This window comes from Mastigoproctus giganteus, chromosome 7 (assembly GCF_048544385.1).
Source record: "Mastigoproctus giganteus isolate SK-2022 chromosome 7, ASM4854438v1, whole genome shotgun sequence".
Classification (NCBI taxonomy): domain Eukaryota; kingdom Metazoa; phylum Arthropoda; class Arachnida; order Uropygi; family Thelyphonidae; genus Mastigoproctus; species Mastigoproctus giganteus.
The window spans coordinates 46365507-46392372 of record NC_143581.1 but is presented as its reverse complement, the minus strand read 5'-3'; the positions used below and the strand labels follow the sequence as shown (position 1 = coordinate 46392372).

At 35.7% G+C, this 26866-nt stretch overlaps 1 protein-coding gene across 1 annotated transcript; it reads right to left on the bottom strand.

Annotated features, from left to right (window-relative positions):
• Positions 1-344: 344 nt before the first annotated feature.
• Positions 345-26456, bottom strand: LOC150082869 (cytochrome b5-like). The gene is made up of 4 exons (XM_090378306.1): positions 26312-26456; positions 13403-13439; positions 3959-4050; positions 345-449 (listed from the first exon to the last, which is right to left on the bottom strand). Exons 1-4 carry the CDS (start codon positions 26417-26419, stop codon positions 345-347), a joined length of 342 nt encoding a protein of 113 aa, XP_090234432.1. The 5' UTR covers positions 26420-26456.
• Between the last annotated feature and the right edge of the window lie 410 nt (positions 26457-26866).

Sequence of the window (26866 nt, the reverse complement as noted above, 5' to 3'; positions counted from 1 at the left end):
TCAAAAAAGATTCTTGCCATCCAGGAGGTCTATCAACCATAAAGTCTTTTACAGATTCCTTGTATTAATTTAGTATAAAATAAAAAATGAGCAAAATTTTGTGTCAAACTTTAACAAGTTGCAAATTAGACTAATAGTAAATGTGAAGAACAGAGCTATAATCTGAATAAACGTGACTTTCAGAATATGAAAGAAAGACTCTTCTGAATAACAATACCTGTGCTGGCCTCAAATAAATTAATAATTGACAAAATAGAAAAGAATGTCATGGGGGGGGGAGAGAAAATAAATAAATAAACACCTTACACCTAACTGAGAGTGGCTGTGTTCATGTGAAATTCATGTTAATGAATTTCACATGAACACAGTAATTCCAAACATTTAATACAATAAATTATTGGTAAAATAATCACAACTTGCCTTTTTTTGGGAAATGGATCAGTTTTTACCTGAAAAATAAAACAGTCTCAAGAACAATGTAATAGAGTTAAAAGTATAAAATAGTACATATTCATAAAATGTGATTTTCTAACATATTTGTAATATTTTTAGTCACTGTAATATAAGTTGACATTCAACTTTTTAAAATAAATTTCTTTTTATGTTTAAAAATTAACATTTGTTTAACAAAAATTAACATCTGGCTTTTGTTTTAATGCAAATATTCTGTATAAAGGATAGAATCTGAACAACTATTGTAAATTAATGACTTAAAACATAAATGATCTGACAATTTGATCAAAAAATATAAGGTCTTTCTAGAAAAATGGGAAAAGGACAAAATGTTCTTGTGTCTGTAGTTCTTCCCAGACATGACAGGAGGGAACATATGATGAAAGCCTTGTGGATTAACTCAGAAAAAAAAAGTATTTTTTTCTTAGTTAATTCACAGAGGGACTCTGCAAGGCTTGTGGGGAAGAAATTTTTCTCAGTGTGGCTTGTCCTAGTAAGAAGTTTATTTTGTAAAGATGGAATTCATTTAAACATTCAAGGGTTTTTCTAGTGTCACTAAGGCCACCTTGAGGGTTCAGAAACTGCTAATTTGAGAAGTTAGGGATGTTATTGGAATGACACAGGTTAGTGGCATATGCAAAAATCACACTTGCATCCTTCCTATGAGTATCTGTGTTCAACCTACAATTGCCTTATGCACAGGAATGCAAAAACCACCAGCAGTCGCATGCATACCATAGAAAAAACATGTTTAAGCAAGATAAGAGATGAATCAGGGTTATAAAATGACAAAAAATACAAAACTTAATTTGTCTATGTAGTAATGTCAGGAGTACTGTAAATAAATTAAATAAATTTGAGCTTCTTATAAGGTCAACCAGCACGGATATAATAAGACTAATGGAGACATGGTGCCATCAAGAGATAGGGGATAAAGAATATCATTAGGGTGAGTACTGCATGTTCAAGAGGAAGGAAGGGAAGGAGGAAGTCATGCTTCTTATCAAAAGCTCTCTGACAGTGATAAGATTGTATCCAGAGTTAGATAAAGTTTGGATGGATGCTTAGTCTGTGTGGTGCAACATAATTTGTGGTAAAGGGAAGATGATAGTCAGCGTATGTTGCAGGTGAAATAATTCTGAAGAGTATTACAAAAATCTCTGTAGGCAACTGGAATGGGTACCCAAGTGTGATTGCCTTATTATAGATGACTTCAAATCCGCTTCTCATAGACTGGAAATTGCAGACTGGCAATATGCCACAGGGGAAACAGATTTTTATGCCATCTGGATGATTGTTATTTATTCCAGCATGTCAGAGAAAGTACAAGGCTTCTAATATCCTCAACTTGGTTTTCACCAAGGACCCAAACTGCATCCAAAATATGACAGTTATGGAACAGTAGTGGGTAGTGACCACAAAGTCATAAAATGTTTAGTATTGAAAGAGATTTCTGTGATCAGTGGAAAAGGTGAGTCTTCAATTTGAAGAGAGAGCACTATAGTGGATTGAGGTATTTTTTGGTGTTAACTGAAGAGAACTATATACCATGTACTATTTTACTATTTATCATGGTGAATCAGTGACAAGGAGAAAGACTGCCATAAATTAAGTGATATATCAATCTCAAAGAAGAGTTTATGGAAAGAACTACTGAAGTTGAGCAAAGGTAAGGCTCCAGGAGTGGATGATACACTTCCTATTATACTAAAATAAAAAAGGCTGTATGTGAGTACATCATCCCATTGGAGATGGTAGAGATCAAAGTCTGGGAAAATCTGTGGTATTGAACAAGGGCTAATATCTCCCCAATCCACAAAGGGAATTAGAAAGATGTGATGGGCAACTATAGACCAGTGAGTTTGACTTCGATGGTGGGAAAGATTATGAACAAACATTGAAACAGTTGGATGCAAGAAATAACTTTGGCATTATTTACCTCAACTTCAGTAAAGTTTTTGATAGAGTTTTCCATGAAAGTTGTCATATAAAAACTGGAATCACTGGTAAGATATTGTAGCTATTACTTTTAGCTATTACTTGATCCTTTATTGGATCAAGTAATAGCTAAAAGAGAGAAGACAAGAGTAGTCATAAATGAACATTTCTTAAGATTGGACCATTGTAACAAGTTAAATTGTTATAGGGTTTTAAGTGCATCAGCAACTAAGGCCAGGTTGTGTGTGCTCTGTGGTAGATTTTCTGTTTTTTCTGGATGAAAAACCTGAGTTTCCAGGAGAAAAAACCAAACTACACTCACCTGAGACTAATATTGTAAAAGGCCCATAAAAATTCCTCACGTCATTAACAGGATTCAAACAGGTCTTTTTCACACAGTGTGGGGAGGATGGCGATTCTACCAACTGTACTATCCACGAAGGCAATGTGTGAAGTCCCTCAAGGATCAGTATTAGGGCCACTTCTTTAATGACAATGATCAGGGTGTACAGAGGAAGCTGTCAAAAGTCTGCTGATGAATTTAGAGGTAGGAAAAGTAGTTAATGAACAGAACCAGGCCATTCTGCTTCAAAATGACTTATATTAAATGCACAAATGATCTGAAAAATAGCAAATGAAGTTTTATGCTACTAAATGTAACATTTTGCAACTGGGGAAACACAAAATTCAGGATTTACTTATAAACTAGGGGAAGTGGAGTTAAAAGTATTTCTGGATAAAACAGATTTAGAGGTTACAACTTAGTCAGACATGAAACTTTCCATGCAGTGTAAACAAGTGGCTAGGAAGGCACATGGTGTCCTGACTATGATATATAGGACCTTCAAAAGTAGGGAAAAAGATGTCATTGTCTCCTTAATATATAAGATGAGGGTGAGACCACATTTAGAATACTGTGTTCAGGCTGGTAGAAAAGAGAGAACCAGGGGGCACAAATACAAAATTATGGGGGCAAAAGAAGGCTGGATCTCACGAAGTTTACCTTTACTGCACATCACTAGTATGAAATGCCTGCCACAGTGGTAAAGGCGCAGAGAGTTTGGCAAAGTTCAAGGCAGAATTGGATAGCAAATTTTTTGGTAATGGGGAAGGTTGTTATAATGGCTAAATGCTTCTTTGCATCTTGCTATTATAATACTAAATGTAAAATATTGTTTAGTTTAAACTTCACTAACCAAAGACACTTAATTTTTGTAAGCAAAAATTATAGTTTATTGGAACTTTAATTTAAATAACAAGATTTCAATAACTAGATGATCTTTCTGAAAACAGATGAAAATTCAGATTCATTTTGGAATTTGTTTTCAAGTCTGGGAGAGTTGGATCCCAGCTTTTCAATTTGTTTGATGGAACTATTATTACCTAATTATGGAAAAATTTGATTAGAAAAAAAGTGTAAAAACAAGTACAACTTTTAAAAATTATTTATGTCATATAAACTAATATTAGTTACAGATGGTTGAAAGAAGGGCAACTAATCAAAATTAACTTTGTATGTCCTTTGAGCAAAGGTGTCAAAACAAAAAAAAAATGCCCAATTTCTAACCTTGTACACTGTTCCAATTTTAAAACCTGCAAGTAATGTTTTAGCATCACTTGAATGGCCTACATCATCAAAAGGAGCTGTAGCATCTTTACCTATAAAATAAGAAACACTAGTTGTTCTATTCTCTCAATACCATATATATTTTGTGTAATCATCACGTTATTATACATATCCAATATAATGAAAAATTTAAACAAAAAGTCACAAAATAATCTGGATAATATCTGACAGGACCATTAAAAAGATTTAACATTACTTATTTAACATTATTATTAAATAGTAAATAATAATGTTAAATAAATGTTATTTATTTAACATTATTTACTATTTAGCATTATACCTTTAATATTATAACAATTTGTTTTAGAAGAGCAGGAGATGGCAATAATTTATTATCCATAATATGAGGAGTGATATGAAAGTAATGCCGCCTATTTTTTTCCCCAGAAAAATTTATTCCTACAGCTATGCCTTTTACATCAATTAATCCTCTATCATTAATAAACACACTTTTATTTTTCCACAAATCATCATCGTTTTCTATGCACTTCTGCCATCTCTAATCAGACGCTGTATTCCAACCCTATAAAAGTCCTTACGCTTGCTCTGGAGGGCTTCGCAAACACTATGCTTGAGCTGGTTGTCATCCACAAAATGGGTTCCACGGAGAAGTGGCATATCCAGGTATCATTGTGAGGGGGGGGGGCATGGTGACTAGGTCCAGGCATATTTCGTTGTTGTTGCTAAACTGCTAGTTCTGAATAATGCTTTTTATAGGGTAGGGGCACTGAGAATGAGTTTAATGAACCAAGGGGGCAGTGGCCAAAAACTTTTGGGTATCACTGGTTTAAACCTTACCTAAATGGATGTGTCTATGAAACAACCAACTTACTCCACTAGTCTCTTTTCTTTTATAACTTTTAGTCAGCAGCAGAACCTCTAGCATGTCAAGGTATGTACGTTTTATATCTCCCCCAGACATGTCAATATTATTTAAACTTTGGATTTAAAATTTTTTTAAATTTTAAGCAATTTTCAGTTCAATTTAAATTTGAGATTTTGTGCACTTATAAGCTTTCTGTGAAATCTCTGCAGGAATTTGTGGCCATCCCCCACTCCCCAAGATTCAGAGGTTAAGAAATATTATCCCTAGGCTATACTTGTTAAAGTTTAAACAGAATCAAGTTTAATTTAACACACTGCCACACTCCAGAGGAGTCAGGAAAATTAATGATCTCTCTCCTAAAAACTTTATATGCTTTATGACAGTAGAAGACTGCTAGTTCAGCTAACAATTATTTAGCATTAAATGAATTTATGATAAGTGCAAAGGCTCTGGAGGAGAAATTATCCAATTTAAAGAAGAAGAAAGCTCAAGAAGCTGATGGTATCTATCTGATTATACTGAAAAGCAGCAGCTCAGATGGTCAATAAGGCCCTGTTTATAATGGTATCTTTAGTATCTGTATTGGCAACATGATGCAAGGAAGTAAAACTTATATAGCACTGGCCAAAATAAAATAAATTATCCAATTAATTTGGCTATTCTTGCCAGTCACAAAGGAACTAGATGCAGGGAACAACTTTAATATAATTTACTTAGACATGTCTTGTTCATAACCTGAAGAACTGTTGTATTGCAGCTTAAAAATGGATAGTTAACTATTAGAAGACAAAAACTGGTTATAAATGATCAGTGCTCAAAATGGACTACTGCTTTCAATAGAGTCCTTCAGAGTTCTCTGCTAAAATCTTTATTTTTAATTTTCATAAAAGATATTGATGATGGTATCAAGTTTTGTGCAAAAATATTAAATTGGGCAAGATTGTTAACAATGAGAACTAAGGGACGTTGCTGCAAGCAGACTTAGACAAATTATATAACTGGCCTAAAAAATGACAATTAAATATTAATGCTAGTATGTACAATTATCAACTGAAGTGGAGGGGGGATAGTACACTTAAAACAGCTGAAGATGAAAAGGGCTTGTAGGTTGTAACAGAATTTTTTCAACAGTATAGTAAGGCTACAAAGGGTGGTTACTGTCAATGGCACAAGAATTTTATCAGTAGAGATACAGAGAATTATCCTGCAGTACAAGTAAGTGGTCACACCACATCTTGGTTACTGTATACACAGAGTGGAGGCTTCATTTCAGGAAAGATATTGACTTGCTTGAAAGGGTACAAAAAAAAAGGAAACAAGACTAACTGTGGATGCAAAGATATGCTGATATAAGAAGACTCCAGTTCTATAAGCTACAAAGTTTGGAAATTAGGCATCTGCATGGGGATCTGACTGAAGTGTTTAAGCCCATAAAAGAGTTGAGCAAACTCAATGATGAAGGCATATTTTATCTTTCTAAGATGACACAAACAGAAGGAATAAATGAACCAGGATATGTCTGCCGGAGCCCTGGCAGGTGCTTCTCCAAAATAGTGATTTATGCTAACTGTTAATCAATGATTAAAAATCCGAAAATTTTCTTGCTTTCCTAAATGTAGACAAATGTTTCCTTTGTATGGTTTTCAAAGTGATTTCTACATTTTTTTTTTTAAGTAACTGAGAGCAAAAACCTGTCAGGTTCCCTGCCATTGTCTTTGCAACTATTTTAAAAGTCAAAGAGAGGTGGCGCACTGACAATGCTACTAGGTTTAGATTTTCACAATGCAGCATTTATTTACAGCTCAAGTTTACTTGCTTTTCCTCTCTAGTTCTATAAATATCCAGTCTTACACAAGAAAGACTGCAGATATTTATATTTTTGAAAGACAAGGACACAAAACTCAATATTCACTCAGGAAGTCATTCTGCGGGTAGCAACATGCATAATTTCCAAGTTTCACACACTTCATGGTGTGCCAAATTTGAAATATCTCTGAAAGTGAACAGAATAGTACAAAATACATATGTGCACACATTTGATATTCCACAAGCTTAATTGTCTTTTAAATTGGTAAATGGAAAAGTCTAATGGATTCATGTATATATTATGAATTAAATCATTTTTTTAAGCTTCAGCAGTCTAATTTTTTTTTGCTTTTTGAAAAACAAAAATGCAAAAATAGATCATGTTTTAAAATATTTATTTTTTATTAAAAAAATGATTTATATACAATAAGATTTATATACAATAAAAAAAAATAAAAAAAAGCTGGTCACCTGTTGCAGAAATATTATGTGCATGCGCATATTTGAAATTTTGTGCCCTTAAAGTCATTTTAAAACTGGAAAATAGAAGAGTAATAGATTCATGTTTATATTTTATGTCAAAATGTTTTTTTTTTTTTTTTTTTTAATTTTCAGCAGAATTTTTTTGTTTTTTGAAAATAAAAGATGTAAGAAACATTTTTTAAATATTTAATTTTTTTATTGAAAAATAAAAAGTTACATACAATCCATTAAAAGAAAAATGACATATTGGTCCTGTCCAAACAGAATTAAAAACATCTGAAATTTTTTCCATAAATTAAAAAGAACATTGGCACCTGTCAATTTTCTTTTTAATTTCCCTGCCACCATGTTTTCTACACTTTGGTGTACCACCATTGCCAGAAAGATAATTGCAGACTGGATGTAATGCTTTTAGTAAAAGAATAATAAAATTATTGGGCAAATTATTACCTGCTCTTTTAGAGACAGAGAACTCAGATAAATATCTGGAAGGATAGATAAAATATAAAATTTAAGAAAAATTTTATTATTATTAATATATATATATATATATATATATATATTTTTTTTTTTTTTTTTATATATATTTTTTATTTATTTATTTATTTTTTTTTTGGGTAGCACTTTTTTGCAACAGCAGATTATTATTACTTTTGGGGGTGGGCACATAAACTTGGCTTCCTTCCATTGCTCTGCCTTTCTAATACTAATCCTAAATATGAATTTGACTCCCTATCAGAAATGTCCAGTTTCTGCTGCATGCTTCTTATAAATATTTCCATGGGCACTGTTATTCTGAATTAGCATTTGTAATTCCACTTCCAAATTGACCCAAACATGTCCATCATTTAGTCAACATCCATACCCAGTTTTAACTTGAACTCATTTAACTAGCTTTTCTTTCTTTTTTTCATTTATTTCCTGAAAATTGCAATCTACAGAAATTCATGTACAACATCAGCATGTATTTTCTTTCTCCTCAACCCACACTTGAGTATACTATATGTGGAATAGTTTTTTCTCAATCCATACCTATTAGAGTACTATAGGTTCTAATAACCTTTTGTGTTGGGGTTCCAAAAAACTTATACTATGGAATGACTTGAAGTAAAAACCAGTCACACTTAAAAAACTTGTGTGAAAATCAACAAATACTACGTCTATCCCAGCAGAAACCTGACCATAAGTTTTTCACTCTGTTGTATACTGCTGTCAATAGCACCCAGATGCTAAAACTGTAACATTTGTGACAGTGAACTCGTTGAGGAAGTGATTGTTTTTCACACACCAAGGATTTATCTTTCTCCAAATTATATACAGGGCCACTGCAAGTGGGTAGGTGAGGTAAGCATCGCTTACGGGCGGCAGTTCAGGAGATGGCAAAAAAATTTTTGACATATACAAGTCAGACCACTGTTTAGCGATATTTTTTGAATTCCTCTTGGTAATTACAGTTAAAATAGTTTCCATAGAACGAAAAAAAATTTCCATATAACAAATGGATTACGAGACACTTTGTAAATTTAATAGACATAGTAAATTTTATCATAAAGATAACAAAAAAAACTTACATTTTTACTCAATTAATTTTTTTTTCCTGTTTCGGGCAGGAGGGCAGCAGACCCCAATGCAGCATTGGCATAGTTACATCACTGACCAGTATTCAACACGGCAGGCATATAATGCTTTTGAAATAAATACAGTACATGAAATTGCAGACTTATGTTAATTTGCTTATTATGGATCTGTGTTTCATATTTATATTTTGCAGGGTTATACTCCAGAACGTGGGTACAACCCTGTACTTCGGAAGAAGGCAGTTATAGGATGTGAAGGCACCTTCCACTCACTGCTTTTCCCCTCTGCTCCTCGCCTGCATGTGGATGTTACTGGGAGGATGTCACGTGACATCACTGAAATGAAGAAAAAGAAATGGCAATTTTTAAAACTAACAAAATTTAACCATGAGAATTGCTCATGCATGTCACCAGGAATGCTTTTTATTTTTTGTTCTGGGGACTGCTCGGCCCCTACTTCTGTGGTGTACATTACTAGACGATTTCATGAGCATGAACAATGAGAATGGCACATGCACGTCAACAGAAATGCTTTTTTTTTTGTTCTGGAGGTTGCTGCCCTCACACCCCTGGCTAATATAAAAAGAACCTGATACTAACAACTCATAAAATTCCTGCTAAAAACATCAAATCATCAAGAAACAACTTGAAAACAAAACAAACAAACAAAAAAAATTATCCCATCAGTGTTCGCATTCCGGCTGGTACACTTCATCGAATATCCACACTGAAAATACTTGTATTCTGAAGCTATCAAATTCACATTCATACAACATTCAATTACAGTCCATCAAGTACATCCACCCATTTGCATTCAATTCAATTCAATTACCATTTCAATTATTATGATCAATTACTGTGATCCAATGACCATTCAATTATATCCATTCTTTTTCAAACAGAATAACACACAATAACCGAGGGCAGCAGAGCAGCACAACGATGACTAAACAACAGCACGATAATTTCACATTTCCCCTTGACTTTGCGCATTATGGCCTTAGCTGCCAATGCGCCATTAAAACCAAATCAAATCAAAAATGACATTTCCCGCTAAAGTCAGAAGTGAATTTGCATCCAATCAAACAATCAGAAACGCAAAATGAAGTAAATTACGCATTCCCGATAATCAGCCAATAACAGAATTCGACCGGACAATCACTCTGATATTCGGCCACGCACACAATAGAGATACCCATATTCTGGAGTTGAGCCAGAATAACGTATATGATACCATTTTAGAAAGGCAATGTATAGCGTTCAGGGGATCTTCAAAAGATTTATATGAAAATGACAATGTTAACTTTTTAAAACTTACTGACACGATTGCTAAATTTGATTTAGTTATGGCAGAACATATTTGCCGTATTCAGAAATCCGAATCGAAAAATATGCATTATTTGGGTGATCAAATACAAAATGAATTTATTGAAATAATTTCACAAAATATTACAGAAAAAAAAATGCTGTAAGTGACTGACTAGAGAAGCTAAATATCTTGCTATAACCACTTAAGCCGAAAACAAAGATATGGATACAAGGAATCATGCTAAATCAATAGCCTTAAAAACATCTTATAAGTTTCTTTGTTCAATTATAATTTGGCATGATATTTTAAATAAAATTCAGATGGTAAGTAAAATGCTACCAAAATAAAAAAAAAAAAGGATTCTGATATACATGAAGCTCTTGAGTGTCTACAAAATATCATGGAATATTTTAAAGAAAATAGAACAAAGGAAGCAGTCCAAAAAAATTCTTGAATCAGCTAATAATATGGCTACTATCATTGGCATTGAAGCTTCGTTTCCAGAAGTAAGCACTGTAAGGAAAAGATTGAAAAACGTCATTTTGATTATGAAAGTAGAAATGAAGCAATTCAGAATCCACAACAATAATCTCATTAACTGAAAGGTTTACAAATATGAAAGAACATGTAGAAATATTTAAAATGTTTTATATTTCTGAATTAAAAAAATGGTCAGATGACGATTTATTAAATCATTGCAAAGATTTACATATTAAGTTAAGTGACATTGATTGTAATAAGTCCGATACTGATGGTTGAGCATTATCTGAAGAAAAGAGTACTTCAAATTTATATTAAAAACAATATTACTCCATTTGAAGTTATACAATATATTTTTAAAAATGATTTTACAGATACTTTTCCAACCCCAGGGGTTCACATCTGGTGAGTATGGGCTTGGCACACCCAAGGTCCTGAGCTGGATATCATCATTCTTCTCTTTCTTGGTGGTTCCCTTCTACTTTTGACACACACACACACACACACACACACACACACACACACACACACACACACACACACACACACACACACACACACACACACACACACACTGGGTAACTCGGGAATTTTTTTTTGGCTCCTTTAGCATAAGCCTCAGGCTTCCTTGCACCATATAGCTACTACTACTACTAATAATAATAATAAATGTAGCAGCTGCATTAAGAATTCTTCAAACTTTATCAGTCTCCGTTGCCTCAGGTGAATGGAGTTTTTCAAAATTAAAATTAATCAAAAATTATTTACGATCGACAATGTCTCAACAAAGACTTTCCAATTTGGCAAAAATTTCAATAGAAAATGATCTTTTGGAACAAATAAACAAATGAAATCATTAATAAATTCACACATCTTAAAGCAAGGAAACATAAATTTGTATAATTTTTTTAACACTAAAATTTTCCTTTTATTTTATTATTGTGGGTATGATTACTGTGATTTAGAATATAAAGTTTAATTTCAGAATGATTTTGTTATTTTTGTTCATTGTTTCATTATCTTATATGTTGTAATTCTTTTCTTTTTCAATAAATTAATAATAATTATTTACGCCTTATTTTATTTTTTAATCCAAATATTTTGGGGCAGCAAATTTGATTTCGCTTACTGGCGGCACATAGGGTCACAGTACTCTGATTATATAATAATGTAAAAATGAAGAATTAAATTTTCTGTTTATATTCTGGGATGGCCATATAGGATCAGAGGAGTTTACAAGTTCTGTGACTTTACAATGAGTTGGCTTTGCAACAGCAACATATACCTAATACCTCGTTAGTGTCACCTTTTGCCTGTAATACAGCTGTACACATCTTAGCATAGACTCCACAAGGTGTTGCAGGGTGTCCTGTGGTAGTACTACCCATGTATTGCACAATGCATCTAGTAATGCCCACCCATTGTCAGATGGATGGTCGTAGCATCAAATGTCTTTTTCCAAGGTCCCAAATGTGCTCAACTGGTTGAGATAGAGTGACTTGGGTTCCCATGGGAGGACGGAGAATTCACTGTCGTGTTCCTGAGACCAGTTAGCAACCTGCCAGGCCTTGTGGCATACAGCATTTTTTTTTTTTTGATAGACGCCAGAGTTGTCTGTATGCAACTGTCATCATTAAAGGATGTACTTTGCCGGTGATGGTATATAAGTAGGCATTTCCATCAAACCATTCATTAATGGCAATTGGATGATCTAGGGCATACCACGCAAACAGTCCCCAAACTATAACGCCACCACCTCCAGCCTGCTGAAAAACAACAATGTATCTAGATGCCATGGCCACAACATGTTGCTTTCTCCAAATGTGGATATGCCCATCAACATGATAGAGTTGGAAACATGATTCATCACACCAGGTGACAGATTCGCATGTCAGTAGTCCAATGTTGGTGCTGATGTGGACATACAAAGTGCAGTTTCTTCTATTCTGCAAGGAGCATGGGTACTCATGACAGCAGTCAACTGCCATAGCCTATATACAAGCTAATGTCCAGCACATAGTTCATGTGAATATTGGTTAGCTAGGCCTCTGTGCTGTGTTATGAGATGAGACACACAATACTCACCACAGGCAAAATGTGGATATGCCCATCAACATAATAGAGTTGGAAACAGGATTCATCACACCAGGTGACAGAGTCACATGTCAGTAATCCAATGTTGGTGCTGAAGTAGACATGCAAGGTGCAGTTTCTTCTGTCCTGCAAGAAGCATAGGTACCCATGAGAGCAGTCAAGTGCCATAGCCTAAATACAAGCTAATGCCCGGTGCATATTCCATGTGAATATTGGTTAGCTAGGCCTCTGTGCTGTGTAATGAGACGAGACACTCACCACAGGCAATGACCACATGTGACCCATGGCTGGTGGTTCAACCATTGTCAAGGCGGTCACAGTAGACGTGAGACACCACGGGATGGAGCACCTAACCATTTTGGCTGTTCTCAAGATATTGCTATCTGTAAATCTTTCCCCCCACAATCATTCCACATTTGGAATCAGAAAGATCTTGATGTCAGCTCATTCTTCTTTGCAGACACCAAAACTGATTGCCAAGTGTGTGAACTACAATCTTACATCAGCCATTTCCAACTTTGAGTCTCCACCAGCATCACAGACAGTCCATTCCTACATAAAGTGTTGTTACTGAGGGAAAGCCAACTCAGTATATATGGTGTTCACTGTCAACAACACACTGTGTATTTGTGACAATATGCAAGCTGAAATATGGTCAGCTTGCATACTGTTACAAATTTCTATAGATAACCATGCTGTTTATATGCATGCTTTGTATATATAATCAAAAATAAGAATATATATATATATATAAGCATTTTCAAAATGACACACATCTACAGAACAAATTATAATAAAAGATTACTTACCAGCCTGCTCTAGTAAAACCTCCTCACCTCCAGGATGCTTTAAAAAAACATAAATAAAGGTAACTTCTATGAATTAATAGTCATTATTCATATACCTGTATAGGTTATAAAGGTAACTAAATAAAAGTAACTTCATTTAATTAAGGTAACACATAAATAAAGTTAACTTCAATGAATTACCATATTTCCTGCCATTAAAGACACACATCTATCTCAAAAAATCACCTTGCATCTTATAAGGCGATGGTCATGCTATCATAAACAAGTACGTTGTTATGTCTTGTCTTTCCAATGATTTTACAGTTTTTACCAATATACCAGTAATAATATGAAACTTGTTAAAATGTTAAATATGCCCAAATAAATTATCAGTAAATCTGACTTTTGGGGAAAAAACCTTGCTGAATCTGTTAAGGTACTGTAATGAATATTTTATTGTGTAACTGTAATGTTTTCATGGCGTAGCTGTAGCCACTGTGCATGCACACATTTATTCAACTTTAACCATAAATTTCAGATTACCAGTACCCTATTATGATGGCATCAACAAAAAAAAAAAAGGCTTGCATACACAATTAGCTACAAATTACAAGTCATAAGTTACACAAAGGAACATGGAAACAGAGCTGCAGAAAGAAATTTTGGGCCAGCACCCTAACTGAATAGCTGGGTAACAGAGCAGAGGAACTGTGGTATATCTCTGTCAATAAAAACAATCATTTTTGAGGCAAAAAGTCAGGCAGTAGTAAAGGGAATTGATTTTGGTGGCACAACAAGTTAGTGTTATAGATCTGTGAAGCAAAATGGCTTAGCTGTAAGGACAGAAACAAGGATAACCCAGAAAATGCTAGAAAAATATGAAAACCAGATCCTCGGAATTTTACAGATTTAAAATTAATGCCAGGAAGCAAACTATGAGCTTGGCCAAATTGGTAATATGGATGAAGTACCTTTAATTTTATGTACCCTCAAATAGAAGAGTCAATGTTAAGGTACAAAATAAATAACTTCAAAAAACATCAGGCCTCATCTGACATACTATACTGTTGTTTCAGCTTTTTCTGGTGATGGAATGAAACTTCCACCTCGCCTTGTATTCAAGAGAAAATGTTCATCTTGTATTCAAAGATGTATTCCTCGCCTTGTATTCAAAGATGTTCATCCTTAAGATGAACATGGACAAAAATCCAAATACTAATCTGACACCTTTATTACTCTTACACTTTTGTATCAATCAAATAAAACTTTGTCACATTTCCTAATCCATAAAAGTCTAAACCATAAAAGCAGTTATCTAGCAAGCTTAGTCTCGGGGAGGCGGAAATATACAAAGTATTAGCATTAGTAGAGGCATATGACGCAAGAAATGCAAGCCTTTATAGAGCATCAGCCAAAAAAAAAAACCTTTCCCATTTCACCCATCCATTCATTCCAAATGTTTGTATAGTTCTGCCTTGAACTTACTTAAGTTGTTGACCTCCACTACAACAGATGGAAGTTTGTTCCAACTATCAACCACCCATTAGCTAAAGGCAAATTTCCACACATATATTAATTTAATGACAACTCTAAAGCAAAGGTAGAATCAATTCTTGCACTGAAGCCATGAATGTAAATATACAATAAGAAAATAGAGCACAAGGAGGATGCCAAGATGGATGAATATGGAGCTGGCCGATATAATTAGAGCAGAAAAAGATAGCATGAGAAAGTTACAGAGCAATGAAAAGTATTGAAACCTACAACAGCTTTAAATTGATTTTAATAGTACCACAGATAAAGTTAAGGAGACCAAGGCCAAGTATGAGAAAGCACTAGAAGAAAATGAATCAGACTGGATCTTTGTGTAATGAGTGTGGGAAAGGTGTAGATAACCCAGCTGAATCTACTGATGAAATACTGATGCAAGCGAGGCTGAGACACATGAAATTAGTGATTTCAATATTACAGATGACTGTTTATTAGAAAAACTTGCAAGTCTAAAGGCAAGTAAGGCTCCTGGAGTTGATGGCAAATACCCAGTAATTTTGAGAAAGGCGGCCAGAGTGCATTAAATCATTGAGGCTAATTATGAGTACATCATTGGACTTGGGAGGGATTCCTTTGGATTGACGAAGTGCCAACATATCACCAATACATAAAGGTAGTTCTAAGAGTGAAGTCGGTAACCACAGACCGGTTAGTGTAAGTTCAGTAATAGGGAAAATCTTGAAAGCAATATTAAGAGTGCAATCTAGAGACATTTAGATAGAAATGTCATTCTGAGAGACACACACAAAACATGGTTTTGCTAAGGGAAAATCATATTTACCTAGCCTGGTAAGCTATTTTAACACAGTGACTCATGAGCTGGATGTAGAGAACAATTCTGGCAGTTTATTTGGATTTCAGCAAGGCATTTGACTCAGTCGCTCATGAGAAGTTACTGTATAAATGTTGGGATTACTGGAAAGATTCTAAGATGTATCACAGAACAACTGCAGAGGACTTTGGAATAGTATAACAAAAGTATGGTACCCCCAAGGGGTCCTTGGGGGTACCATACTTTTGGACCCCTGTTCTTGGACCCCTGTTGCTTCTGATTTTCATGAACAACATCAACAAAGGGATAGAGGGCATGATGTCAAAATTTGCAGATAAGAGAATTGTTAATGATCAGTACCAAGCAGCACTCTGGATGACATGAGGATTCAAGAATGGGCAGAAAGGTGGCAGCTATGTTTTAATGCAAGGCCTTACACTTGGGGAACAGTAACCTCAAAATAACTTATACACTTCATGGGGTTGACTTAAAAACAGTAAAAGAAGAGGGATCTGAGAGTTACGATATGGGTAGATATGAAGTTCTCTGAGCAGTGTAAACAGGCAGCAAGGAAAGCCCATGGTGCCCTATCAATGATTTACTGAACAATATCCTGAAGAGATAGAGAGGTCATAATCCCACTGTATAAGGCAATTGTAAGATCACATATGGCATACTGTGTCCAAGTATGGAGACCTCATCTGAAAAAAAATATATTTGGCTTCCTGAAAGGGTTGAAACACAGGCGACTCACATGGTGAGATCAGCAAAAGGACAATCATAGGATTAAAGACTTTGATATGAGAGATAATTTGTCTATTTTCTTATCTATTTTTTTACTTTTTTTTTTTTTTGGGTGGTGCAGCAAAAGCCTGTGGTTTCCTTGTACTATGTGGCTAATACTAATAATACTATTTTGACGTTCGGTAGTCTGAAAAGCAGGAGTAGAGGGGAGTGCATTACAAGGCGCTGCTGAGGGTCCATATGTCACTATTAATTGTTTTACTTGCTTATACAAAATTCTAGGAGTGTAGATAATAAATTTGATGGATTTGAAGTATTTGTTATGTAATCAAATGCAGATATTATAATCATAAAAGAAACATGGCATAACTTTGATACTGGTGATGTAGAATTCAAGTATGGTGATTATAATAAATGTACAGAGAGGAGAGACATGATAGGAGGGGGAGGTGATGGTTTTAGTTAAGAAACACACATTCTAAAAAAGTCTAAGTAGATCCAAGTTGCTAGTGTAATACTGAGTCAGTCTGGAGTGACACAAACACTGGAAAAGCAAAAGTGAGAGTTGGAGTCTGTTATAGGCCAAATGACTGTGACGAGTATAATGAGCAACTATACAAACAGAGTCGGCCAGCAATTCAGAATGTATCATGGGAGATTTTAACTTTTCAGATAATGTTTGGAACTTGTGGGTTGGCTGCTTATACAGCAAGAAAGCATTTTTCGATTTTTGTTGGGTAAAAGAAAGTGATTTTGTTTTCGCATGGGTGATTATAATGGGCTCAGATTTTTTTAAACTCTTTTCACTGGGACCAACTAAGGTAAAAAGTGTAAATGTGGAGTGCACAGAGAGGTAATCATACAAGCCACTAAGCATTTCATATCAATAAGAGATACTGTACAAGGTTTACAACAATAAGTACAAACTGGCATGTAATCAAGTTATTCAGGAGGTTAGGCAGGCAAAGGAGGATGAGAAGTCTTTGGCTAAAAGTGCAAAGGACACAGTAGAGAATTCTGTCGATATTAACACTAGAAGGCAAAGGATGACCCACATTGGTCCACTGGATATAAATGGTATGACTACTGATGATCCCTCACAAATTGCTGACAAGCTAAATGAATATTCTGTATCTACATTCACACATGAAGAAATTAGAGATGAGGTTAGCAGAAGTCTATTGAATACTGACTTGGAATTAAAATGACTTTATAATAGCAGAAAGTAAGATTGTAGAGAAATTGCTGCAGCTAAAAGTGAACAAAGTGGCTAGGGTTGATGGAATCTATCCAGTTATATTAAAAGCTGCAAAAAAAAAAAAAAAAAGCTGCTTAAACCTTTAGCAATAATAATGAAAGCATCCTTATATTCAGAAGAAGTACTTGCAGATTAGAGATGTGCAATTTTTCCTTTTATTTTCAAGGATAGTTCAAAGGGTGAAGTAGTAACTACAAATTTTCCAGATTTGCCTCTCTTCCAGGAAAAATAAATGGAATCAATAATTAAAAAAAGTAGCATAATATTGACAGGAGTAGAACCACAAGGCAATCACAGCACGATTTGTTAAAGGGAGATCGTGCCTCACCAATCTGATTAGCTATTACAGGGTCATTATGATCTCCTTGTGCAGTTTTAAATTTTCATAACTTCCGTTCTATACATGACAAAATCAATCTGTAAAAAACGTTAGAAATGTAATTTAGCGAAGTTTAGTAAGTAGTAAGAGTGATTCGTTTATTTTATTGTAGTTTAGTAAAAATTTTATTATTATTATTTTTTTTTTTTTGCAGAATTAGGCTTGACCAAATGGCTTCAATAGAGGAGAAAGTAAATTGTGCGCTGTCATTGGCCAAGTTAAAGTCTGTAATTGCAGTACAAAAAAGATTTAGAATCCATTATAACAAAGATGCACCACACAGGAATTCCATAACTAACTGGATAAAAAAGTTTAAAGAAACAGGTTCCGTCAATGATAAACTACAACCTGGAAGGCCAAGGATGGGTTGTTAATAGTGGGTTATTTTGAAATGCTGCAGAATTACTTTATTCCTGAACTAACACATTTAGGACTTATAGGTGATACAGTGTTTCAGCAAGATGGTGCACCTTGTCACTTTGCTTTCAGTGTTAGGCAGTTTCTGAATGAAAATTTTCCTAACAGATGGATTGGAAGAGGTGGACTGATCTCTTGGCCATCATGAACACAGATTTGAGCCGATTGGATTTTTTCTATGGGGACATGGTAAGATTATTATTTAATCAACAAAACCTCGCTCTTTAGATGATCTTCAGACTAGGATAACTAATGTGATTCAGGGTGTTGCTGAAAATCAACTGCAAAAAGTATTTGTAGAACTTCAGAATTGTATCTCAGTTTTTATACATAATGATGGTGGATTTGCTGAGAATTAACAATCCCAAGAATAAATTCTTTCCCTTACCCTTTTTACAGATCAATTTTATCATGTATAGAATGGAAGTTATGAAAATTTAAAACTGCACAAGAGCTTTATAACAACCCCATATTAGGTTGCTACAAAGGAATTGGATGGAAATAATAATTTAACATTATACACTTAGGTTTCGATAAAACATTACATACTGTACTAGATGTATGATTATTGTATAAATTGTCGCAATGTGGTAAGTTACTACTATTTTTTTTTATTTTGTTAGTTGTTGGCGCATCAGCTTCTGTGGCCATAATGCACGTCCCAAGGTTTTTGCATTTTTACTGTGATCCAAGCCCGAGGTGGGATTTGAACCCGTGACCTTTGGGTTGCCAGACAGGACTTTACCCACCTGGCTAGCCCCGGTCAGCAAGTTACTACTATGGATAAAGGGATGGGTTACATGGTAGGAGGCAAAAGGTGGTTATAAATGGCCAGTACATGGAGCAATGACCATTTATAACCACTTTATAACTACAGTACATGGAGCAATGACCATGTGATGAGTGGGGTTTCACAGGGATCAGTGTTACTTATTAACGATACTGATGTAGGTATTTCAAGTTTGATGTCCAAGTTTGCTGATGATACAGTTGTTGATAACAACAAAGGGGTATACTACTTCAAGAAGACCTAGATAAAGTCAGCAGATAAGCCTGAATATGGCAATCAAGGTTTAACAGTGATAAATTCAAGGCACAGCAGTTGGGTGGCAGTAATAACGATTTGGATCGTACCAAACTCAAGATAGTGGAATGAAAAATATGTAAAGTAATTGTACAGTCCAAGATGAAATTCTCTGAGCAGTGCAAACAAGCTGCTAGAACAGCCTAAGATTCTGTCACTTTGCCAGAAGGAATTAAGAGGTGATTATCACCTTGTAAAAGGAAATGGTTAGGCCACATCTAGAATACTGCATACAGGTTTGGGAATTTCATATTAGGAAGGACAAAGATCTGTTGGAAAGGTGGGGGGGAGGAAAGAGCAACATGATTAGTTGGAGGACTAAAGGATATTCTTAACTGAGAAAAACTGGGGTTCTATAAACTGCAGTCTCGGGAAACCAGGCATACACATGAAAACCTATTGACATGTATAAGGCTTTAAAAGGGTTAAGCAAATGAAATGCTAATGGAATCTCTTTTTCACTTGATGCACACAGAGGGACATGAATTTAAATTGGAAAAGGTTGGTTGCAGTATAGCAGTGAGGAAATTTGCAATCAGCAAAAGAGTAATAACCATTGGAATAAGCTTCCATCTAGTGTTGTGGAGGTGACCAGTACAAAGAAAAGAGAAACAAGTAGAGGGTTGAGCAAGGATTTTGTCTCTCCCCAACACAGTTCAACATATATGTTGAATAACAGTAAGAGATATGGAGAATGTAAAGACAGGGGTAAAATATGTTCTCTTCTATATGAATCAGTCAAAAACATTAGATTCAGTAGCACTGGCTGAGAACATTATGACAACGATAGCTATATGGCAATACTATGTTACTACCACAGTAACACACTGCAGTATGCAATACAGTAAGTACCAAATGACTTAGTATTAGTATCGTCAAACGATGCAAGAAAGCAAGCTTAAACAGCATCAGATAATACAAAAAATTCCCGTTTCACCTATCCAACCTCTCCAATAGTTTCTCTAGTTCTTCCTTGAAATTATTCAAATTATCCACTTTCACATCAACGGATGGAAGCCTGTTCCAGCAAACAATCACCTGATAGCTGAAGGAAAACTTCCACACACACATTCTGCAACCATCCTTCCTCCTCAGTTTGAATTCATGCCCTATCATGTGCATAGTATGAGCAAGAGGAAGAATCCCGTTAGCACTGAGTTTGCTCAAGCCATTCAAAGCCTTAAACATCTCAATCAGATCACTTCACAGCCATCTAGTCTCCAGATGCTGCACTTTTGCAGAACTGAAGCCTTTCTCAGTAAGAGCACCACTCTGTTCCCCCTCACTGGTCTCACTGCTTTTCTCTGTAACGATTCCAGCAGATCTAAGTCCTTCCTAAAATGAGGCCTACAGACCATTACTTGAGATATGGCCTGACCATTGCCTTATACAATGGGATAATTAGCCCCTTATCCCTGCTAGCAAAATTCCTGTATATCATTGACAAAACTTCATGAGCTGTCATGGCAGCCTGTCTGAACTGCTCAGAAAACTTCATATCAGACTGCACAATTACCCTCACATACTTTTCACTACCCTGAGAGTATTACCACCCAGTTCATACATTACTCTGGGATTACTGAAACCCATATGGAGTACCTTGCATTTGTCAATGTTAAACCTCAACTGCCATTTCTCAGCCCATCTGCTTAATTTTTTTAGATTTTGTCACAGCTAAATACCTTCATTACTGTCATTAGATAAGGCCTCCGTAGCAGAGTGGTCAGGAGCGGGAGTAGCACACACTCTTTGAGTAGACCGGGGTTCAAGCCCCTGACCGCTGAATATGGTCGATCTGCCAACCTTCACTGGACCAGCGTGGCAGATTATGGTCCATTTCCCTCAGCATGAATTGTTGAGGAGGCTTCCATCCTGCAGTGGGTTGATAACGGCTGCACTTTACTTTTTTACTGTCATTAACCACTCTGGCCAACCTGTATATCATCTGAAAACTTAGAAATTAAACCTGATATCCTTAATAAATATAGAAAACAACAATGGGCCATCATCAAACCTGTGGGACTCCACTAATAACATAACAGTCCACGAAGAGCAGTGTCCATTGATAAGCACTCAACCATCCCTTTATTCCTAGCAGCAACTTGCCCTTAATGCCACATTGCTCCCATTTGTACAGCAGTCTTTTATGTGCAACAGTATCAAAAAAGCTTTCCTAAAATCCAAGTATGATATCCACGTTATTTTTTTGCATCCAGTTCCTTTATCACTGCATCATAGTACCCAATCAAATTGGTAATACAAGATCACCGATTAACCAACCCATGCTGTGACTGAAGTTTCACTGCACTGCTGTCTACATGGTCCTGAATTACTTCTTTAACTAGTGACTCCATTATTTTCCCTGGAACAGAAGCTAAGCTAACAGGTCTGTAATTACTCATGTCATCCTTTGATCCCCTTTGTGAACTGGGGATACATTTGCACATCTCCAATCCACAGGGGATCTCCCCTGAATCCAAAGATTCTCTCATAATTATAGCTAAGGGTTTGCTTACCTTCTTTGCTGCCTCCCTTAATATAACTGGATACATCCCATTCAACCAAAGTGATTTTTTATATTTAACTTCAACAATTTCTCTTCCACTTTCCTCCCAGTTATCACAAAACTGTTTAACTCCCTGTTAGAGTTTGATAGATTTCTGGAATTCCCCTCCCTAAAGAATTCTCACGAGTGAATGTAGATGCAAAATACCAATTCAGCCTGTCAGCAATCTGAGCAGAATCATTCATAGTTAAATCTTCGACATCAAGTGGACCAATGCCATTCAGCCCCTTCCTTCTACTGTTAATAATAAGTAGTAGTAATGGCAAATGATGCAAGAAAGCAAGCTTATATAGCATGAACTAAAAAAAAAAAAAAAAAAAACAGTTCATTCATCCGTACCCTCCAAAGAATTTGTTTAGTTTTCCTTTGAATTTATTCAACCAATCCACTTCCACAATAACAGATGGAAGCCTGTTCCAACAATCAACCACCTGCTAGCTAAAGGTAAACTTCTGCAACCATCCTTCCTCAATTTGAATTTATGTCCCCTCCTGTGTGTAGTCTCAGCAAGTGATCGAATACCATTATCATTTGAAGTACCAGTTATTATTATTATTACTAGCCACATAGTGCAAGGAAGCCTGAGGCTTATGCTGCACCATCCAAAAAAAAATTTCCGAGTTACCCAGAGAGAGAGAAGTAGAGAGGAATCACCAAGAAAGAGAAGAATGATATCCAGCTTAGGACCCTGGGTGTGCCAAACCCATACTCACCAGATGTGACCCCCTGGTTAGTAAAGAAGTCTTTGCTGCTTTTCTTGGCATTCTTTGCCAGAGACTTCCCATAATCTGCTTTGACTTGCCTAACCTCCTTTGTGACTCAATTGCAGAATAATTTATATCACCTGATAATTTATATGCATCCCAGGCATTTTTTTACTCTTCCATTTGTCTTAATTGTTCATCTGACATTAATTTAGGTTTAAGCCTTGAACTGTATTGATTAGTTGGTATGAAAGGCCTAGCAGCTTCTATTATTTCCCCAAAAGTTCCAAATTTAGAAATTGTTTTTCACAACAACATTGGTCCTACTGTATAGCATTTAAAAAGTGTCTGAGAGCACTGTAGTCGCCTTTATGAAAGCAAAAATGCTTACCATTGATGATAGTTATATCTTTAAGTAAATCCCAAATCAATATTCTGTGATCGCTGTCACCTATTGGTTTTTATCTGCAGATTCTTAATATATGAAGAAGCACAGCTGATAACCAGATCAAGAGTACTGCTCTCTCTTGTTGCCTCTCTTAAATGCTGTTGTAGAAAACAGTCAACCAATAAATCCACAAATGTCTTGTTATTGTGTGAGTGACCAACCAATAACTGAAAATTTAAAATTCCCAATAAGACATTATCATTAGTATAGGCATATGATGCAAGAAAGCAAACTTTTACAGCATCAGCCAAAAATTAATATATCAACTTCTAAAACGACAGATGGAAGTTTGTTCCAGCAATCAACTACCTGCTGGCTAAAGGCAAATTTCTGCACGTCTATTCTACAACTGTCTTTCCTCAGTTTGAATCTATGCCCCCTCAGATTCTTAATCTGAGCAAGAGGAAGAATCCCATCAGCATTGAGCTTGCTCAACCCATTCAACACCTCAATCAGGTTACCTTGGATGTGTCTAGTCACTAGGCACTGCAATTTGCAGAACTTAAGACCCATCTTGGTATAAGCACCCCTTTGTTCCCCTCACCCATCTTGTTGCCCTTCTTTGTACTCATTCTAGCAACTCTACATCCTTCCTAAAAATGAGGCCTCCAGACCTGTATGCAGTGATCAAGGTGCAGCCTGACCATTGTCTTATATAAATGGATAATCTTCTCCTCATCCCTACTAGCAAAATTCCTGTATATTATTGACAAGACCCCATTTACCTGCTCTGGCAGGCTGTATGCACTGCTCAGAAAACTTAATATCTGACTGTACAATTACCCCCAGGTCTTTTTCATTCTCTACCACACAGTTGGTATGTTTCTCTGGGGTTACTTCTAGCCATATGCAGTACTTTGCATTTGTCAATGTTAAACTTCACTTGCCACTTTTCAGCCCATCTGCCTAGCTTTTCTAGGTCCTGTTGTAGTAGCATACTGTCATTAACAACCCTGCCAACCTTTGTATCACCTGCAAACTTGGACATTAAGCCTGATATACCTTCATCAATATCATTTATAAATATACAAAACAAAAATGCACCCAACATCGAACCCTGGGGGGACTCCACTAATAACATTAGTCCATGAAGAGCAGTGTCCATTAGCTATCACTCTGTCTTCCCCACTCAACCGCCCTTTCATCCGTCATAGCAACTTGCCCTTAATCCCGTACTGCTCCAATTTGTACAGTAATCTTCCATGTGCAACAGTATCAAAAGCTTTCCTGAAATCCAAGTATATAATATCAAAATTATTTTTTGCACCCAATTCCTTTATGACCATATCATACTAGTAGCATCCAATCAAAGTGACAAGACTTTCCCTTAACAAACCCATGCTATGGCTGAACTATAACCAGTCACTCCATTATTTTCTCCAAAATAGAAGTTAAACTAGAAGGTCTGTAATTACTTGTGTCACCTTTTGATCCCCTTTGTGAATACATTTGCACATCTCCAGTCCATGGATGCTCTCATAATTATGGCTAAGATCTTTTTCATTTTCCAGTATCCTGAGTGTGATACCACACAGTTGGTACTATAATTTGGGATTACTGTGCCCCATATGAAGTATCTTGCATTTGTCGATATTAAACTTCAATTGCCATTTTTCAGCTCATCAGAGTCTAATTTATTTAGATTTTGTTATAGAAGCATACCCTGATTACTGTGATTAACCACTCTGCCAACCTTTGTAATATCTGCAAACTTAGGCATTAAGCCTGATGTGCCTTCCTCAATATCAATAACAAACATAAAAATTATTATTGATTTTGAGGTTTGTTAAAATTTCCTCTTAATAAACCCATGCTTTTTTTTTTTTTTTTTTTTTTCTGGTAGTTGTTGGCGCATAGGCTTCTGTGGCCATAATGCACCTCCCAAGGTTTTTGCAGTACATTGATCCAAGCCCGAGGCGGGAATCAAACCCGCGACCTTTGGGTTGCCAGGCAGGCACTTTACCCACCCGGCTAGCCCGGTCGGCAATAAACCCATGCAGTGTCTGAACTATAACTGTAGTCTTGTCTAGATGATCCAACCTTGCTTCTTTAGCCAGGGGATCCATTATTTTTCCTGGAACAGAAGTTAAACTAACAGGTCTATAATTACTCATATCACCATTTCATCCTCTTTGTAAATAGGGGTTACATTTGCACATCTCCAGTCTGTGGGGATCTCCCCTGAATCCAAGGATGCTCTCATAATTATGGTTGAGGGTTTGCTTACTTCTTTTCACCTTTTCTCATTTAACCCATATGGGATGTTCATTAACCTCTACCTCCTAGCCCCTACCACCACTGCCCAACTCATAGCAGAAGTGGAAGAAGCATGGCTCAATGTTCATGAAAGCACCCCAGGGACTCACATCTGGTGAGTATGGGCTTGACACACCCAGGGTCCTGAGCTGGATATCATCATTCTTCTCTTTCTTGGTGATTTCTTTCTACTTTTCTCTCTCTCAGGGTAACTCGGGAACTTTTTTTGGCTGGTGTAGCATAAGCCTCAGGCTTCCTTGCACCATATGGCAACATTTTCTACCCATGCAACTCTCCACTCTGACACTAGGCTGCATCACAGTTTCGTATGTAAATGCTGCTGAAATTTGAAAAAAAAAAAAAAAAAAAAAAGCATTCCGGCTCAATCCATGTACTGACCCGACACCTTTAATTTTAATAATTTAATTTAATTTTATTTTATTGACAATATTGTATCAATAAAATTAAACTTAAGTCACATTTCTTAATCAAAAAAAAAAAAAAAAAAAAAATTCAATATAATAAAGTAATAAAATTACCCTGTTCTCTTATGTGGCTTTAGAACACATTAAAAAAAAGGCACGTTTTATTTGCTTTTTTTTTTTTTTTTTTTTTTTTGCCTAGATAAAAAATAACCATGACCATCAAAGTCCTGATATTAAAATATTTATACTCTGCTCGGCATGACACAGTGTAAGCTGTTTCATTTTAATTACAATATTAAAATTAACCTAATGAGCACAGACGTTACCTCACGCAAAAATTTTGTAACATCATAAACGTTATCATGAATGATGAACCACAAATCATCATGTTTATTATGTTGTTTAACTTCATCTGGGCTATATTCCCTATACATACTTTCGTCTCCCCACACTAGTCCACGATAAACACGGACAAATTAAACTTCGTAGAACGTTCAATCGTTTCGCGTCTCATTGAAGACTAGCTGTCACAGAGAAGTAAGATATGTTACTACTCTGTGGATCACGTGAGGTAAGCCAAAAAAAAAAAGTAGAGGGATACGAAACCAACACGACAGAGTAGTAACATAACTTACTTCTCTGTGGCCAACACATTTTGCCTGTCGCCAATTAACGTTGCATTAATTAAACATGGCCAAACTCTTAACACCGCGTTTTCTCATATACTGATGCACAATCTTCCAAAAATTTGAGTGCATGGCTTATGCGCGAATTAAATCCACATCTTGAGCTTTCTCCTAAATCTACAGTAAAGAAAAACACTGCGTTTTTATTCATCTGCAGAGTTGGGTCTCTTGGGGAGGGAGGGGGCCTTTTCTTTA